The sequence below is a fragment of the Esox lucius genome, chromosome 7 (assembly GCF_011004845.1).
Source record: "Esox lucius isolate fEsoLuc1 chromosome 7, fEsoLuc1.pri, whole genome shotgun sequence".
NCBI classification, from domain to species: domain Eukaryota; kingdom Metazoa; phylum Chordata; class Actinopteri; order Esociformes; family Esocidae; genus Esox; species Esox lucius.
In genome coordinates, this window is record NC_047575.1 from 30,296,060 (window position 1) to 30,311,067 (window position 15,008).

Below are 15,008 nucleotides of genomic sequence, written 5' to 3' on the forward strand. Positions count from 1 at the left end.
GTTCACCTTAATGCCCCTAATGTTTGTTATTTTTTATGTTTTATTGATTACCATAGTGCAATGTTGATGGATTTAGCGAACATGGGTTTAACTACACCTTCATTATATCTTCTGTAAACTGCGTGCTCCACAAACACTATTTGGTTTGATTTCAGATATGTGCGTAATAAGGATGCTGTGCTCCTACGTTCACCTTCCCCAAGGTCTGCCAAGTGCTGCTGTCCACGCCTCTAACCGTCCCTCCACTTCTCCCTCCACCCCTCTCTCTATCCCTCCCCCTCCCCCACCACATCTGCTCCTTTCAGGGATTACCGGCAACATGTCTGTCTGTCTGAAACTCTCCGCGCTGATGACGAGCAGATTACAACCGCACTGCACCCTCCGAGAGATTAACCAATCAGAACGGAGACAGAGACAGGGACGGCAGGGATTAACCAATCAGACCATAGAGAGGGAGGGCAAAGCGATTAAAATGGTGCAGAGTAGGATTAACCCCGCAAGTGGAATGCGTATGTAGAGTGCGTATGTAGAGTGCGTATGTAGTGTGCTGTGGAAATGCTATAGTAACTGTGTTGTTGTTATTATTCAAATTAAATCATTTAAGTGATGTGGTTTTCATTTGTATTAGTGTTAGATACATTTTTTATTGTCTCAGTAGAGATGATTTATCCTATAAATAAAAATATTATTATTTATACATTTTTTTATTAATCCAAGACTCTTTATGAGGAAAGACAGCATTTCTGCAACGTTATTCAGTGAAGTCAGAGCCTGTCTCTGTTGAGAGACACACAACATTCACGCAACATACACACGCAACATACAAACACAACATACACACAAAGAACAAGTATAACAAACACTCATAAGCAAGTACACACACTCACACAAATTTCCACTTGTGGTCAAATTGCATGGCATGAAACCAGGTCAACTACGGCTTACTGATTTGTCAGAAGAGGCGGGTGAGGTGGAGTAGCACGGGTGTGGATAGTGGGAAGGGGGGATAAGACACTGACAGGAATCAGGAAAGAGATGGGTTGTAGGGAAGGATTGCATGTAGTCAAGTACTTTATTTTGTGCGACCCAGAGGGTCTTTTGACAATACTGTATATCACAGATAATAGATTTGATAGTGTTTTGGACATCAAGACATTTTTTGAAGATGATATAATGATTTCTCTGAAAACCTCACTGACAGTAGGGTTTTGAAGTTATCTGTGGTATGTTCACGACTTTGACCTATTTGTTCAGATCAGTTACTAGTTAAGTTGTTCCCATATAGTATCAAGGGCATGCCATCTTAATTTTGTAAGGTGTGTGGTATACTTCAGAGAGAAGAGGACTGAATGAGACCATTGCGACAGAGAGACAGAAAAACAGGGAAAGAGACTGAAGTGAAAAGCAGAAGAAGAGGGAGAGATACAAAGGGACACAAAAGAATGAGTTACTGAAATGGAAGACAGACAACACCATGTTAGCAGAATGGAGGAGACACGAGAGAGAAATAAAGAGAAACATAGATGCAGGTGGGAAGGCAGGAGTGAGGTAAAGGGAGACAGAGGGGACAGCAGAATAATCCTGACTAATTCACTTAGAACATTGCTGAAGGGAGGGTAAGAGGATTGGGCCACTCCAGAATCAGATCAGCAAAAATAACCGACAGCAAGACGCGGTGGAGAGCCGTGTGGACCAAGGGGGCAACACAACCAAAACTGTTAAGAGTAAGGAGAAACTGTAACTAAAAGAATGGTTACAGAAAATAAAGAAGTGAAACTTCTACTGTTTCAATTAATTCACTGAAAGAAACAAGTAGACCAGAGCCATCTCAATAACAGATTTTTTTCTCTTAATTGTAATTTCTTTTGAAACAATGGCTACTTGTGAACTGGTCACTTGTTTAGTTCTGGGTCACTCAATTTCGCACCAATTTTAATTTGGAATTCCAGCAATATAGAAATCCAGTGAAAGATCCCCTTCATATAAGTGGTGAAACCAAAATATTTCTAAAACGTAATCATAATTCAAATGATTTTTGTTGGGCATAAATAGATGGATTAAATGTTAGTTTTAATACTTCACACAACAAAACATATACTTTTTTTTCCCATTTAAATATAATAGCAATGATGCTAGCCTAACACCATAGTAACACATTAGCTCCAAAAGCCTAAAAGTATTCAAATTAAAATCTAAATTGCAGTATAGAATAACGATGACTAAACTCAAATTAACACTGATGGTCTTTCAGAACAAAAAAGAGAGAGACTAAGAGAGTATCAAAGCTCTGTAAATTTGATCTATTGTTGTTTTTCTTGAAAACAAAAGTCAAGTCAACAACAGCAGAAAAAAAGAACAGAGGAAAGATTTAGTATAGCGTGGTTGTATCAGTAGAATTCTCTTGAGGATGTCTTTCGATGACAGACCAATCAATGCATCTAGACCACGGCCTGTGTGTAAATCAGTTTCTAGTTGAGTTTCTTTCCCATATAGTTTGATCCTAAGGTTCATCCTTCCCTTCTACTGTATGAGAAAGTAAATGGACCCGATATCCTGCATTCACAGTCAGGTATCAATGATGTCTCTGGATCTTCTCTCTTTTCCTCTCTGCCCTGAATAGAAAACACATTCTACAGGGGTTGGAAAAACCAAGCTTACGACAAACTGAGAAAAAAAAGAAGAAAAGTTCTCAGTCAGAATAATTTGATCGTATTTAATTGTACTTCTGACGAGGGCCACATTCATAAATAATTCCGCTTCTACTTCTTCGTCTTCTTCGTCATCTTCTTCGTCCCCCTCCTCTCTCTACAGCACCTGGAACTTCCAGGAATTCTGGTCCTTGTGGTCCAAACAGTCCATGGTGCTGAAGCCCAGCTTCCAGGCCTGCTGGTCTTTGTAGTCCAGGCAGTCGACAGAGGTGAAGCCCAGCGAGGCAGCTGTACCATAGCCCTGGGAGGAGAGTGAGGCTGGTGACTGGCTCAGTGACCCCCCCATGGAGGGCACGGTGATGGGGCTGAGAGCACCACTAGCTGAAAGCTGTGAATGCATGGGCGAAAGGTATGCACCGCAGTCCAGGCCTGTGAAGTAAGAGGAGGTGCCGGCATAACCCTGTGAGTAGCCCTGTGGCTGGCCATAGCTCATGGGGTATGCAGAGGGCCGCTGCATGCAGGGCGCCGAGGAGGCCAGAGGGTCAGGGAGTGGCGAGATGGCCGGACTCCAGATGGAGACGGCTGCATTGCCAGGGTTGTTGCCACTTTGGGGCAGGGAGGGGCCCGATGGGGCAGGGGAGGGGCTGTAAGAGCCAGAGGGGTTGTTGGCTGATGGGTCAGGGCCAGTGCTGGGCTGTTCCTGGGTGGGTGAAGTCTTCTTCTTGGGTGGGCGGGGCTTGGACTGGCCACTGCTTTGCTGTTGCTGCTGCCGGCATTTGGCACGACGGTTTTTGAACCAGACCTGAAGGGATAGAGACACACAACAGGACCACTTAGCTTAGGGAGAGTCTATATGTAGAAACACTGCATGGTGATTGTAACGGATGTTGTATGTTGGTGGTAAAATTCCACTATATGTTTCTATATAGACATGAATAAACCTCTCTCAGCATGCTAATGTGTTCCTGTACTTGAGCAGGCATGGGTGGGGGGGTTCTTCGTCATCAGCATACCTGTACGCGTGACTCAGGGAGGTTGATCTTGAGGGCCACCTCCTCCCTCATGAAGATGTCGGGGTAGCGTGTCTTGGAGAAGAGGGCCTCAAGGATGTCCAGCTGGGTGCGTGTGAAGGTGGTGCGCTCACGGCGCTGCTTCCGCGGAGTGGCTGAGAAATCCAGAGACATAGAGACTGTGTGATAATAATGGTAATGATGGAATGGTATTAATGGACAGTAGCACTCATCAGTGCTCAAAGTGATTGACATTCATATTTAATTTCATTTAATAGCCACACATGTAATTCAGTTCAATGGTAAAGTGATTTATATCTGTTGACCACAGTGATGTTGATTTGAGTATCTATCATGATATTTCTCTTTGGTAAGACAGTTAGATTAGTGTATTTTGTGATGTAATATAGTTTTGATTGTCTTTATGGCATTTTGTTATAGCAGGTATTAGTTCAGAGATGAAAAGGTCAAGGAAGAAATAGAAAGATAACAATTGAAATGTAGGTGAAAACATTCAATGATTTGCAATATATGGGTTTATATGAATTATGCATGGTGATTGCCTGCAAGTTGGACAAGTATTAGCCTAAATGTTAAAATGTATAGAAAAAATATGTTAGAGCATGCTGTGAAGAATGACTCTGGATATTTGCTATGCAAAGAATTTCTTTTTAATTCTCACAGTTATTTCATATTTTTATTTTGAATAGTCACTGTTACAAATTCTTAGGATTGTGTAATGAACACTAGTAACCCAGAATAATGTATTATGAATGGGTTTTTATTATTATGATTATCATTTCATAATAAAAAATGCATTAACAAATCTGTGTTGCAAGCATCACACTTACAAAACTAAATATTTGTAACACCAGAAATTGAGCAGAGACCAATTTAAAAACAAAACCTTAAATGGACTATTATGGTGTTTAAAAATTCTGGCAAAAGCAGAATTTGATAACAATTTCTTCAGAATCTCCATGTTTAACATTGATTTATACATCTGATGATTTGCCAGTATTAACCATTTGGAGAGAACTGTTGAACTTAGTGCTCCATCCACCAGCAGCAGTTAGCGATCTTACAGTAAGTACTTCAGGATGCTGTTATTACCTCTATCAATAAGAACTGGAAATGTGGAAATAACATCAGCACTGCATATTTGCATGGCACAACACGCTAATTATTATAATTATATTCAAACACAGAGCCATGTGCCAAGATATTAAGTGCAAGGACATTAACAACAGACTTTCCAAAAATGTAGTTGCCGTCTTGTTACTAGCTTCGGTTACCCTCATGAAATATATGACAATAAAGTAACATATTACGAAATGCAGATCTATTCTTAAGGTTGTGGGCAAATGAAATGAACCAATTATTGAAAAGATAATGCATAGGATAATGAGGCAGAAATTAGGTGGATTTCCACCAAAAAAACATCATCCATAAGACCTTATCATCAATTAATATTTAGGATATATAGCCCCCCTCCCACACACACACACTCCTTTTATGTTCTCAAAACACTTTTTGTATATCATATCTTTTACATTTGGGTTTCCATTCAAACCCGATATTAGTGTAGCTGACATACTATTATGTGGTCTTATGTGGTTTCGTTACACAAAGATAGTATTTAGAGTCTCCGCGTTTAGGTACTGGCTGAATCACAGAGTACAAAAGAACTGTTCATGTTCTTATTGTTGGAGTTGTTTTTTTATAATTATCGTAGTTGTTGTAGTTAATTTTATATGGCATGCAATCTTAATGCCACATTATTGACTAGGCTTAAAATAATCTATGCAGTTAGGACTTCATGCCTGCAGTGCCTATGGTTTTATGAATCGCATCGTGATATTTACGAAACATAATAAGTAAGCTTATATAAAAAATATATATATATATATAAATCACGAAATATGTAATATTATTATACTCACATGGGTATCCAGCCGTGGTGTGTAACAGGTCCATCCCAGGCATGTTTAACCCGTTCATAGCGTAATGGGGTTGCTTAATGTAGGACATCATTCTTGCACTGAGCTTTTATGCCTTCTCACTCACTCGATCGTCTCTCTGAATTGACAAACACACGAGTGGGACCAGAGTTTCTTCCGAAATTTGCCTACTTCTCACCAGTCCCTTTTTGTTGCTAAAATTACTTGGCTTTTCCGTTCTGCTCCAAATCGACCACTCCAAGTGCGTAAAAGTGACGAGGATACTTGAGGTCTCTCAAAGTTCTTGTCAATTGTTTTTCCTTTTACCGTTTCTCACTTTTCTGCTTTGTCAAAACCACAAACATGTGAAGTGCGCTTCTCTAGACAATTGTCCACAGCAGTGTGGAACACCGCAAAGCGCGCTTTTTGGCGCGCCAGGACGAGCAGGTAAAGAGGCGCGTGCTGCTGTTGAGCGGTGGTAATGTCGCTGCACTGACTTCTTTGACAGACACGGTGAGCTAATTAGAGGAACAAAGTGTGTGCTGTGTACAGAAACCCCTCCCTTCTCTCTCCTTTTCTGTCTTTCTCTCTCTCTCTCTTCTGCCCATCCTTCACTTTATCCCACATTTCAATTCACAGAGATAATAAGAAAACATTTTTGATGATAGGTTTAGGGTCTTTTTCGATTTGCTTGCACAGGATGAAACTTACTTAGGAAATAATATTTAACGACTATTTATTTAAAACTATTTAAAATGGAGTGCTGTTGCATAACTTAACATATAGTCGACTTTTTAAAAAGCTTAAAAATCATTAATAAATATTCGTTGTCTAAACATTTTGAATCAAGATATAAGACAACAAATTATTGATTCTCTGACATATCTGATATGAAAATAAATTAACTGAGTCCATAGTTAATATATTGCACAAATAAAAATAATTGTCCCATTAAATGCTATAACTTTTCAGTTTCTATGTTGAAAGTTATGATCAAATAGTTAATGTTGGTCCAGAGTAATTTTATCATTATCTGGTGAGAAAGCGGATGTAATCAACTCAGCTGAGTACAACAGTTGAGTAGGCCTACAATAATTTTATTTAAGTTGAGTACAATAATTAGCTTGAAACCAATACAGGTTTTGGAGATTTATGTGCTTACTTTACAATTATAACCGGTAAAAAATGTCAGTATAGTGCCGTTAACATGAACAGGTAAAACCTTCAACGGCTAAAACCGCAGTAGCCTATTTTATATTTTTAAATGATCACTGCTTCAGAAAAGTGACTGTTTGTGGGTGTTTTTTAGAACTCCAAAAAATACATTTTAAATCATGTATTTCGCTGATCCTCCATTCGCCCATAAAATTTGCTTTTCGTCTGTGTGGACATCAAGATACCAATTTGAAGATGTTTCAATTCACAGACCGGATTGGCTGATCTGTTCTAGTCTAAAGCCCACCCCTCAACCAGCTGAACAGTCACGTCTATTACATCAAATCAGCCTTCATTTAGATCGATCCCACTAAAAACAGCTAGTACACAAAAAAGGCATTACTTTACCTTTACATTTTCAGAGATTTTGTAAACCTTTTATTGTGTTTAAGTAATAAAAATTATAATGCTGACGGGGTCTTAAAAGCTAACTACTCCAAAAACATGCTGACTTTGGAATTGGTGCTTATAGAAAACAAAAGCGTTTTAATACCTACTTTTAACACAGACGTATTTGCATAAAACTTGATGCAACTTGAAATCCAACACTACTGTTTTTTGCTCCTTGGGTTTAAGGCCGGGTGTCTCTGTAAAGCACTTTGTGACAACTGCTGTTGTAAAAAGGGCTTTATAAATACATTTGATTGATTGATCTCAGATGCCATAGATTCGAATGGGAAAATATTTCTAATATTTAAGTTAAAAATAAGCCAATATTATAAAGTACCATCTAAAAGCATGAGAGTGACCTCGCTATAATGTGGGGAAACATTTGAAAAGATGAGACTAAGACAGGGCTTTTGGTCCAACATGCTAAGCGCAATGTGTGGGGAAAACCTACCACTGCCCTTGCCTAATCATACACCTGCCCTACAGTAAGGTGTGGTGGTGGTAGCATCATGCTGTAGGGATGCTTGCTTTGAAAATTCAGGGAAGTTCTGTAAAACAACCTGTTTGTTTTAAAACCTGAAGTGGAAATCGACCTGTCAGCATGACAATGATCCTAAGCACAAGACCAAATCAATATTGTTTCTTTTTTTTCTCACAGAAATGTACCAAAATATTACTAATGTAACCGTACAGAAATTGATTCTGAGTATCAGTGTTTTAAAGGGAAGTATCAACCAGAATTACATTTCAATGTATCATTTTTTAAGTGAGAAATTGTTCAGCTGTTTGAATATTTTCCAAGGCACTGTAAATCCATTTTGAAATATAACCATTTGAAACTTGCATAGAAATTCAATAGGATTGATCGGTAAATATTTGGTTCCCAACTGCTCTTTAAATGTTATAAACACCAAACCAATTTCTACACATTACAGCTTATGATGAAATGGCACTGAGTCAAGCCAGGATGTAATTTTATACTTATTTTATCTTTGAATGTTTCACCAACATGCCATTGAACAGATAAACTGATTCCTCAGATGTTCTTGATGTTACTATCCAAAAAACTGATTTAGGTTTGAATTGTGATAGTTTTGCAACAGCCTCCCTTAGATATCCAGAGATTTCCTTTATTAGTCAAAGCAGGTTGTGGCAATATTGAAATGATATGTTATTATATGTTGTTAATTTCAAGACCCCCCCACATGACCATTGTTGCTGCATATAATGTTAGTCACTGTTTTCAGGATTGGGAATACAAGTGTTGCTAGTTGTAGCAGAAAACTCCAGAAATCCTTGGGGTAAAATAGAAGTCTTCTTTTCCTGGAGTGCAATGCTGTACACAAAATCAGCATACAGTGACATTTGTATATCAGAGATATATTTTTAATTGACAAGGCATTCTTTTTAAGGAAGCTTGGTATTTTGTGAAGCTGTTCATAACCCAAAAGTTAAATCTTTATACTTCGGTTTATAGCCTGACTGAAATTCACATATTAATGAAAACAAGGCTTTCACACATTCGTCGACCTAGTATCACGTAAGCTGTAATAAAGCATTACAAAACAAACACTTACACACAACCACACACACTCATACAACACTAGCGTTGTACACACACACTCGCACAACACTAGCATTTCTATAGGCCCACCAGGCCGCCATGGGTTTGGAGTTTGATGGGGGTCTGTACAGCAGGGTGGGGCACATGGCAGCATATTGTAAAACAAAGTTTAAAGTATATAGGCAAAATATAAATAGTAAATTACTTATTTTGAAAACTATTCAGTCTCTACATACATTAAACCATACAGATGATCCAGACAGGCAGATTGAAGAACAGATAGTTCTGCAGCTGCAGGAGCAATTAGGGGAGTAGAGGAAGAGGACTGAGCCCCCGTAATCCTTGGCCACATGCTGCCATTTGCCCCACCCCCTCGTGAATACAAACACGCACACAAACACAAGCACACATTCTTTTGTGTATTTCTATGCTCGTGGGGACCAGAAATCCAAAAAGTCTGTGTTTCTTAACCTAACCATAACCCTAACATTAACCTTAGCCTAACCCTAAACTTAAACCGTAATGCCTAAACTTAAAATTCTACCTGAATTCTAACACTAGCCCTAATTGTTAGCTTGACCCTAAACCTAAACCTAACCCATAAATTGTAAATTGACTTAGTCCTTGTGTGGAGAGGCAAAGGTCCTTATATAGACAGTTTCACTAACATTGCAATAACCTCTGGTCCTAATTTGACTTATTAAACCAAAGACATACACACATTACACACACACATTAATTTACACACAGGCACACCCAAGTACAAACAATGAATCACACTAACACACAGACTCACAAACAGTGGAACACATATACCCAAGCAAATGCACCAAAGTACGCTACGCGTGAGCTTTGGAATCCAGTTACAGAGAGAGGAAGAGAGAAAGAGAGAGAGGAAGAGAGAAAGAGAGAGAGGAAGAGAGAAAGAGAGAAAGAGAGAGCTGGAACTAGATTGAGAACATAGTGAATCCGAGGAAGATAAGGAGGGGACAGGCAGACAGGTGATCAGAGAGAATCAGGTAATAGGGCGAGGGAAATAAATGAGGTGAGTTGGAAGGGATGGGGAGGCTGAAGCAGGTGAAGGGGTAGAGAGGGTGGAGGAGGGTGAGGGCCATGTCCCTACTGACACACTGCAGTGGTTAATCCAGATTATTGTCTAAAACGGGTCGGCTAAATCTGCTGGCCAGCCAGTAATACAGAGACTGCTGTCAGTCCCAATCACTCACTCACACACACACACTCACGCATGCACACACACACATGCACGCACACACACACACGCACACATGCACATGCGGACACACACACACGTAGACCGGGTGCTCAGCCACCAGAAGCTCAGCACAACAACCCCCATTACCCTTGTACCCAGTTAGGAGATAAAATGTACCAGCTGGCACCAACCCTATACAGACTCTTCTAGAAACAGTGGGACATGGTGACATGTAAGAGCCTATTTTTATTTAAACCCCTGTGACCCCATGCATGGTCATATGTGTCATCCATGCAATAAATACACTTCAAGTACTTTAATTGAAATAACTTTTAGAGGCACAACACATACGTTCTTTGCCCCTTGCCAATTACATGAATAGTTTTTTTGTTTAATTTAAATAATCTTTTTAATTACCTGTATCTACAATATGTGGTGATGTGAATGGCTCAGTACATCACAGCTCTCTATACCAAGCAATGTCTAAGGAAGGCTCTTAGAGTAGTCAAAAACCCCAGTCCACCAGAAGACTGTTCTTCCTGGAACTGACTGTTCGTCCTGGTACTGACTGTTTTTCCAGGTACTGCTCTGGAAATGGTAATAGTGCACCAGATCAACAGGACCCCGAACAGCTTCTACAGTTCATCATCTAGACTGCTAAACAGCTAATCAAATTTCAACCCATAATGTCAGCTTTGATCCTATTTATTTGCACTGCTTACTGTGGCACTTCAGCCCACTCACATACACTCACAAATGTTCAGCATTTTGCATTTAAAAAATAAATAAATCCATTATATTTATCTTGCAGCCAATAATCTAGACAGATTTGTACACATGGGTGTTTGTCTCTCAACTGATATTTTCCAGATAGGCATTTGTTTCTGCTGACCCATGAATATTAACATGGGGGTGGTCTCACGCATCAATGCATATACATCAGACACCAATATTCACATTGGAATAAAAAGTGGAACACAATTTCCAAACCCTATCCCTATAGCAAGCACATTCAATTTGACCAAACGGTTATATTTTCTTATCCATTTCAATAAGTCAGTGGTTCCCAACTCCGGTTCTCGAGTGCCCCCAACAGCACACATTTTTGTTGTAGCCCTGGACAAGCACACCCAATTAAATTCAATGAGAGCCTGATAATTAGTTGACAAGTTGAATCAGCTGTGCTTGGCTGGGGCTACAATGAAAATGTGTACTGTTGGGGGTACTTGAGGACTGTAGTTGGGAACCACTGCAATAAGTGACTAAATATGGTTTTCACGTCCTGGCTATGCCCCTAGCCATCTCTGCGCTGGGTTGGGGGCACAGTCAGGACAGGACAGGAGGTGGCCCCTCTACCACCTCCAATCCTTTTTGGTCTCCCCAATTGGAGGCAGGTGTTGGTCGTTGCCTCCAATTGGGGACCCTATTAAAGTTCCCTGTTCAACCACACCCGTGTGGTTCATTTTGGTTTTGTCCCTGTAGTGGATACCCCACGTCACTGATTGCTGCCTTTGTTTTGTAGTCGTGTGTGTTGCCGGCCGTTCTATGTAAGTTCACGCTACCGTTGCATGTTTTCGTTTTGCTGCTTCAGTCAGCCCTTTTCTTTTGTTGTATGTGCTCGGTGTTTGTTTGATTAAAAGGGGCAACAACGACTACCTCTGCCTGGTTCCTTACTCCCGCAACCCATGACAATGGTACACATACTTAGGGACCTGTAAAGGATTAGTTCAGTTTGGCCACATGGTGGCATTCTTCGACAGGAAAAATATTTTCACAAACTCATCAGTTCACAGTATCCAAATGGTTTTAGCTAGATTCCTTAAAAAATGCTATGAATTGATCTCTCATTTTAAAGTTGTGAAACTATTTATCTTATTCCAACATGCTTTCGTTCTCTAAGTCAATAGGATTTATGTCTGATTAGAAAATGAATCTATATACTGTATTTGTTATAACTAGGACAGGTTTGACAACCACTAAGAAAGCACAATTGAAAATGCATATTATTATTATGTGCATGTGTGTTTGTGTGTGTGTGTGATTGTGCATGTGTGTTTGATGAGTCAGAGGAAGCTGACTGAGGTGATGTTGCTTGGCTGATTACAGTGGACAGTAATCCTGAGAGCAGATTACCTAGGTGGTATTAGAGCAACTGGGAGTGCTATTTCGGAACTGGGAGAATGCAGTGCAACAGAAGGTTTCACATTCTGCGCAGAATTGTATATTAAAAAACAATAAAATACAATTGTCGCAGGAAGAACATACAAACCAGGACTTGTACTGTCCAATGTCCAAAAGCAATTGAAATGTGTTTTCTGTTTTATACTAACCTCTCCAAAAGACACACTGGGGTACATTTGTTTTACAGAATGTGAGTATGAACAAATTCCTGAACACTAAACAGATTACTTGTATTTATATTGCAAGCTAAAAGGCTGTGAATATTTATAGAAAAGAAGGTCATTGATTTTGTATGATTTTTTGCTGACAGCTAGTGGTTGATTTCTGCAGTTGCTAGCTTGACATTGCAGATGTGAAATAAACTGGGATACATGTAAAACGCAACTTTTCAGAGAGTTTGACAAGTGGAACACGGCATACCTATGTGAAATATTTAGGAGCATGTCACAACTGAACATGGCCATGATGGTGACCACCCTTAATACATTATTTAATGGCTTCTAGAGGGGTGGTCCTAAAATTTGCTTAGGAAACATTTAAAAATTACAGCATGCTTTTTAAAAATTGTTCCCTCTTGTAATTGAAAGAAAGTTGTGTCAAGTAATGAAAAATGACATTCAGAAGGCAGTACTATTTTCAGTGATTAAAATTAATCCGAAAGTTATACAGAAGGAATACTTTTGTGAGGTTAATAAAAATAAACTACAAAATGGCACCCCTTGATAAAAGGCTAGCGAAAAATATTGTATAATAAAGAACACATATAGTGAGCAATATTTAATATATTGTACTTTAATGATTATGGGTTTTAAGGGATTCAACCAAAATTGTGTTATGAGATCACATTGTAATTGTTCTTACCAGAGGCATTACTAAGGATTTAAGTCCACAGACTGAGATGGCCATTGCCAAATGTTGATTTTGTCAATTAACCATTTACTTGTTGATTTTGATGTGTACTTGGGATCATTGTCTTGCTGGAAGATTCATTTGCAGCCAAGTTTGGGCTACCTGGCTGTGGCAACCAGGGTTTTGGCTAGTATGTTCTAGTACTTGGTGGAGACGCTGTTGACTTTAACTAAGATGAAAAAAAACCGTGATTCTGGGTTGTGTTGTATAAAGTCCATAGAATAAAACATAAATTTGAACATTGTGTATTTGCTATTGTTGCTGGGTTTTTACCACTTGCCTCTGGCCACAATGCAAAAGACTGTATATGAAATATATATTGATCTATACAGCAAAAGCTATTCTATAGTCCACAGTCAATGTTTTGTAAAAAATACTCAAAAATAAGAAGTTTATGTTGATGCACACATAATTTTAAAATTCTGTGTTATGTAATTGCAATTTTTTATAACTGTTTTATGTCTACAGCTATGGCCATTAATTGATCTTTTGAATTCACAGGTATTTTTCCATACTCAAAGCACCACCAACGGTGTGCTATTCTAGGTACCTTGAAGAGAACATCCATCTTTTCAGAAGATAGATTTTGTTTCTGTTTGCTAACGAAAGCTGGTCACATCGACACAATCTAATCCTCCAAATAGGATTTGCGTATGTATGTAGCAAAAAACTAGCAACCTAGCAATTGCAATTACAGAGCAGCCAGTGATTTTACAGATTTTTTTACTTTACGCACTCCTTATTCTTAATTTGTTTTACATTGTAACATGTTTTAAACCCAAATGTTATGGACTTTCATGTAAATATTAACAAATAATAATTATTGTTAATGTTTAGAGAGGTGTGTTTTTTAAAACAATTAATACATTCAGTTTATGACACTTATACAAACACATTGTTTTTATTTTGAAACATTCCAAATGTTCGTGACTGGGAAGTGCTTTGTTGATGTTGCTCACAAGACGTAGGTCGTGGGTGACGACGAGGAGGATATTCGCGTCATGCTGGCAACATTAGAGATTCCGTAGCAACAATAAGACTTCCGGTTTTCGGATTTTGCCTTCAAAATAGGAAATGTTCAAGAGAGTGGGTAGAATAATTATATGCAAAGAAATCAAGGGGCACTGTGTATTTGCAATTGTTGCTGGCATTTTACTCCACCCATCCTAGATTCTATTGGCCACAATGTAACTCAATGGATATGAAATATATATTGCCCTATAGAAAAAAAACTATTCTATACGCCGCAGTGAATGTATTGTAGGAAATGTTCAGGAGAGTGGATAGAGTAATTATATGCAAAAAAATCAAGGGGTACTGTGTATTTGCAATTGTTGCTGGCATTTTACTCCACCCATTCCATTGCCCACAATGTAACTTAATGGATATGAAATACATATTCCTTGACATTTCCTACAATACATTCACCGCGGCGTATAGAATAGTTTTTTTTTATTGGCCAATATATATTTCATATGCATTGAGTTACATTGTGGCCAATGGGGTGGGTGGAGTAAAACACCAGCAACAATTACAAATACAGAGTGCCCCTTGATTTTTTTGCATATAATTACTCAACCCACTCTCCTGAACATTTCCTACAATACATTCACAGCAGCGTATAAAACAGTTTTTTTTTTATAGGCCAATATATATTTCATATGCATTGAGTTACATTATGGCCAATGGGGTGGGCGGAGTAAAACACCAGCAACAATTGCAAATACACAGTGCCCCTTGATTTTTTTGCATATAATCAATCTATAGAGTCTCCTGAACATTTCCTCCAATACATTCACTGCAGCGTATAGAATAGTTTTTTCTGTATGAGTCAATATGTATTTCGTATCCATTAAGTTACATTGTGGAAAAAGAGGGTGTGGAAATATTGTGTTGCTAGATGTAGCACACCGTTCCCCATGATTAGACAGGTTTGTC

The 15,008-nt window shown here is 38.8% G+C and overlaps 1 protein-coding gene across 2 annotated transcripts; it reads right to left on the reverse strand.

The window, feature by feature from the left end:
- Nucleotides 1-2,049: 2,049 nt before the first annotated feature.
- Nucleotides 2,050-6,131, reverse strand: crx (cone-rod homeobox). Of its 2 annotated transcripts, none has more exons than XM_010870795.5 (3): nucleotides 5,602-6,131; nucleotides 3,662-3,813; nucleotides 2,050-3,450 (listed from the first exon to the last, which is right to left on the reverse strand). In XM_010870795.5, the coding sequence occupies exons 1-3, from the start codon at nucleotides 5,690-5,692 to the stop codon at nucleotides 2,806-2,808; spliced, it is 888 nt and encodes a 295-aa protein (XP_010869097.1). In that variant the 5' UTR covers nucleotides 5,693-6,131; the 3' UTR covers nucleotides 2,050-2,805. The 2 variants fall into 2 exon arrangements, with proteins under 2 accessions (XP_010869097.1, XP_010869096.1); XM_010870794.5 differs by having other exon boundaries at nucleotides 3,662-3,837; nucleotides 5,602-6,130.
- Nucleotides 6,132-15,008: the final 8,877 nt, after the last annotated feature.